At 42.3% G+C, this 4,402-nt stretch overlaps 1 protein-coding gene across 1 annotated transcript; it reads left to right on the forward strand.

Moving 5' to 3' along the window:
* The first annotated feature begins 1,148 nt into the window (after positions 1 to 1,148).
* Positions 1,149 to 1,979, forward strand: LOC138899249 (uncharacterized). The gene has a single exon (XM_070185392.1). The coding sequence runs from the start codon at positions 1,149 to 1,151 to the stop codon at positions 1,977 to 1,979; it is 831 nt and encodes a 276-aa protein (XP_070041493.1).
* The last annotated feature ends 2,423 nt before the right edge of the window (positions 1,980 to 4,402 follow it).

Genomic DNA, 4,402 nt, shown 5'->3' on the forward strand with positions numbered 1-4,402 from the left:
CAATAGGAATGACCAAGTTGACCCAAAAATCTGAGTGGTAGCACCTCTTGTGCCGGAAGCTACTCTATATGATTGGGCGCAACCAACTACTAATAACCTGGCCATCGCAAGTGCAGTCCCTCCGATACAAGTGGAGACATTTCAGATTACCAACAACATGCTGCACTTGCTGTAGAATAAAGGGCTGTTCTCTAGTTCGTACATCGAAGACCCACAACAACATCTGAATAACTTTCTATCAATTTGTGTCACTCAAAGACAACCAAATGTGACTCCTGAAGTAATCAGATTATTACTGTTCCTATTCTCAGTGACTGGGGAGGCTCAAACTTGGCTGAATTTGCTCCCAATAAACTCCATTGCTACTTGGGAGGAACTAGCCAAGAAGTTCTTAAACAAGTTCTATCCACCTAACAAAACTGCGAGGCAAATTGATGAGATATTGCAATTCAGGCAAAAACCGACTGAAACTTTGCACGAAACCTGGGAGAGGTTTAAGGGTATGCTAGTAAAGTGTCCACACCATGGAATAGATGCTAGGATAAAGATTCTATATGGGTTTGGTTGACGGTCTGAAGGCCAATGTAGATGCTTCAGCCGGGGGTGCATTCTTGAGCAAAACATTCACAGAGTGCAAGATTCTTCTTGACAAGGTGGCTCAAAATTCAGGCTGGATGACCAGAGATACAACACTCACTCCAATATTGCATTCTATTGCTCTTAACCCAAACAATACAAATGCAGAAAACATAGCCACTCTCATGTCCCAGATGAGCTTATTGACAAAGAAAATTGATGAGATGGGTACGAAACATGTGCACATTATTGATACGACAAATAGAGGCCTATGCACTCCCTGCATAAATCAGTCATATGTTTGCTCGTGGAGTGGAGAGAATGATAACTAGGGCTTCAGAGAAGAAATGAATCATGTCAATAATTTTAGGGGTCAGAGGCAAGGTGGACAGCAATGGGGACCTCAAAATTAGCAGTATAGACCAACCCAAGTCGTGCCTTATCAAAGGCAGCAGGGCTACAATCAGCAGCACCAACAACAGTTGCCTTATCAACCGCCTCATCACCAGCAGGACAGTAATATGATAGAAATCAAGGGCATGCTGCAATAACTCATTGGGACAAATGGAAAGATGCAAGAAAAGTTAGCCGCACATGATTCGTCTATTAAAGGCATTGAAACTCAATTAGCCCAGTTATCTATGGCCTTGAACAATCACCCACAAGGAACATTGCCTGCAGACACAAACATCAATTTAAAGGAGCAGAACCCAAATCAGCTAATGGCAGTGAGTCTCAGGAATGGAAGGGATTTATACAGAGAGCAAAAAGTTGCTCAATCTAGGAGAGACGTAGTGCCAATTACTCCAGTGACATTAGAGACCGACGAGTCAATGGAGCTTACAGAGGTTGTAATTGAACATGAACAAGTTGACAAAGACATGGAGAAGGAATTTGAACAACTCCCAGAACAGGTAGTGGAAAAGGCTCCTAATAAAGAAAAGACACCAAGCAGTGGGAAAAAGCTAACTCCTGCACCATTCCCTCAACGGTTGGCAAAGCAAAAGAAAGATGATCAATACAGGAAATTCATGGAAATGCTTAGACAAATTCAATTAAATATTTCGCTGATGGATGCTTTGAGGGAAATGCCAGGCTATACAAAAATGATGAAGCATTTGATGTCTCAAAAATTTGACTTCCAGGACCTGTCTACTATAACTCTAACTCAAACTTGCAGCGCGGTAGTGACAAGACCTATGGCTCAATTATTATCTGATCCCGGTAGTTTCACTATCCCATACACAATTGGAAGTTATGCTTTTGCTAAAGCGTTGTGTGACTTAGGAGCCAATATCAACTTGATGCCTTTGGCAATCTACACAAAATTAGGCATTAATAGAGCTAGACCGACCTCAATGTTGTTGCAACTGGCTGATTGCACAGTCAAAAGGCCGACATGAATTCTGGATGATGTGCTCGTCCAAGTGGGAAAGTTTGTATTTCCTGTCGACTTGGTTATTATTGATTGTCAAGTTGACGAAGAAATACCAATAATTATGGGGAGGCCGTTTTTAGCCACTGAGAGAGCATTGATCGACTGTGAGACTGGAGAGTTAAAAATGAGGTTGAATAATGAGGAAATAATATTCAATGTTCAACAATCTATGAGGAGGCCCATCGAATTTGCAAATTGTTCACTAGTGGAGGCGGTGGATGTAATACTACAAGAGGAGGATGAGACCCTAAATGTCAGAGATCTGTTAGAGGCTTGCTTGATGATTTTGGAAGATGTGGATGGTGAAGAGTTGGCTGAGTGGGTCATGGCTCTCGAAAGTCAAGGGTTCTGGAAAAGGGAACCCCAGTTCGAGCCACTACACTTAAAAGAAAGAGCAACACTACCTCAGGTACGTTTTCTTAGGGCCTAAGTCTACTTTACCTGTTATTATCTCATCCAGTTTGTTAGCTTTGCAGGTAGAACAACTCCTACAGGTGTTACAAGAATGTAAGACTGCTATTGGTTGGACCATGGAAGAAATAAAGGGTATCAACCCGGCCTTTTGTATGCACAAGATTCTCTTGGAAGAAGGGCAAAAACCTTCCAGAGAAAATCAAAGAAGGCTGAACCCGAACATGAAAGAAGTGGTGAAGAAAAAAGTGATCAAGTGGTTAGATGCGGGTATCATCTTCCTCATCTGTGATAGTAACTAGGTCAGCCCAGTTCAGTGTGTTCCAAAGAAGGATGGAATGACGGTTATGCAAAATGAGAATAACAAGTTGATCTCGACTCGTACAGTCACCAGTTGGCGAATTTGTATGGATTATCAAAAACGGAACACAGCCACCCAGAAAGACCATTTCCCCTTGCCATTCATTGACCAAATGTTGGATAGGTTGGCTGGGCGATCTCACTTCTGCTTTTTGGATGGATATTCGGGGTACAATCAGATCTCAATAGCCCCTGAAGATAGAGAGAAAACATCCTTTACTTGTCCATATGGCATTTTTGCCTTTCGGAGAATGCCGTATGGCCTGTGCAATGCACCGACTACATTTCAGAGGTGTATGTTAGCCATTTTCACTGATATGGTGGAGGATATTATGGAAGTCTTTGTGGATGATTTCTCAGTGGTGGGGGATTCATTCGAAGACTATCTTCACAATTTAAGAAGAGTGTTAAAAAGGTGTGTGGAGATAAATTTAGTGTTGAACTGGGAGAAGTGCCATTTTATGGTACAAGAAGGTATAGTGTTGGTGCATCGAATATCTAGTAAAAGCATTGAGGTCGACCATGCTAAGGTTGACATGATTGAGAAGTTTCCACCACCCACTTCGGTCAAGGTAGTGAGAAGTTTCCTTGGGCATGCCGGATTCTACAGGTGATTTATAAAAGATTTCTCTAAAATTGCTAACCCCTTATGTAAACTCCTTGAAAAGGATCATCCCTTTGTGTTCTCTGATGATTGCAGGTTGGCATTTGAGGAGTTGAAGAAGAGACTGGTGACTGCACCAATCATCGTTGCACCCAACTGGGAGCAACCTTTCGAGCTCATATGTGAAGCGAGTGACTGTGCTATAGGAGCAGTCCTGGGGCAATGAAAGGACAAGTTGGTGCACCCAATTTACTATGCAAGCAGAATGCTATGCGGTGCATAGCTCAATTATACCGTGACTGAGAAAGAGATGTTGGCCGTGGTGTTTGCATTCGACAAATTCAGGTCGTCTTTGATTGGTTCAAAAGTGATTGTTTATACTTACCATGCAGCACTTAGGTACTTGATAGCAAAGAAGGAGTCAAAGCCACGGTTGATCCGTTGGGTTCTATTGCTACAAGAATTCGATCTGGAGATCCGCGATAGGAAAGGGACAGATAACCAAGTGGCATACCAACTTTCAAGGTTGGAGGGAGCTCAAAAGAAAGTAGAGGTTGAAGATATAACTGAGACATTCCCGGATGAACAATTACTAGCAGTGGCAATGGAGGAGACGCCATGGTATGCTGATATTGCTAATTATTTGGCAAGAGGTATTATACTTTATAAACTCTCTTCAATTCAAAAGAAAAATTTCTTTCGTGATTGTCTGTCTTATTACTGGGATGAAACTTTACTTTTTAAAATATGTGTAGATAACATGATCTGGAGGTGTATCCCCGAGAAAGATCAATCTTCTGTTTTGCAGGCTTGCCATGCTTTACCATATGGTGGGCAGGCACTTTGGAGGAATTCAGACATCGGCGAAGGGGTTGGAGTCGGTTTTGTATTGGCCGACTTTATTCAAGGATGCCCATGCTTGGGTGAAAAGTTGTGATGAATGCCAAAGGACAGGTAACATATCTCACCGTCACGAGATGCCGAAGACCACAATTCAAGAGGTGGAAGTATTT

This window comes from Nicotiana tomentosiformis, chromosome 9, assembly GCF_000390325.3.
Source record: "Nicotiana tomentosiformis chromosome 9, ASM39032v3, whole genome shotgun sequence".
NCBI lineage: Eukaryota > Viridiplantae > Streptophyta > Magnoliopsida > Solanales > Solanaceae > Nicotiana > Nicotiana tomentosiformis.

Bases quoted from the DNA above. Each gene is read 5' to 3' on its own strand.
- LOC138899249 (XM_070185392.1), top strand. From the start codon at position 1,149: ATGCAAGAAAAGTTAGCCGCACATGATTCGTCTATTAAAGGCATTGAA.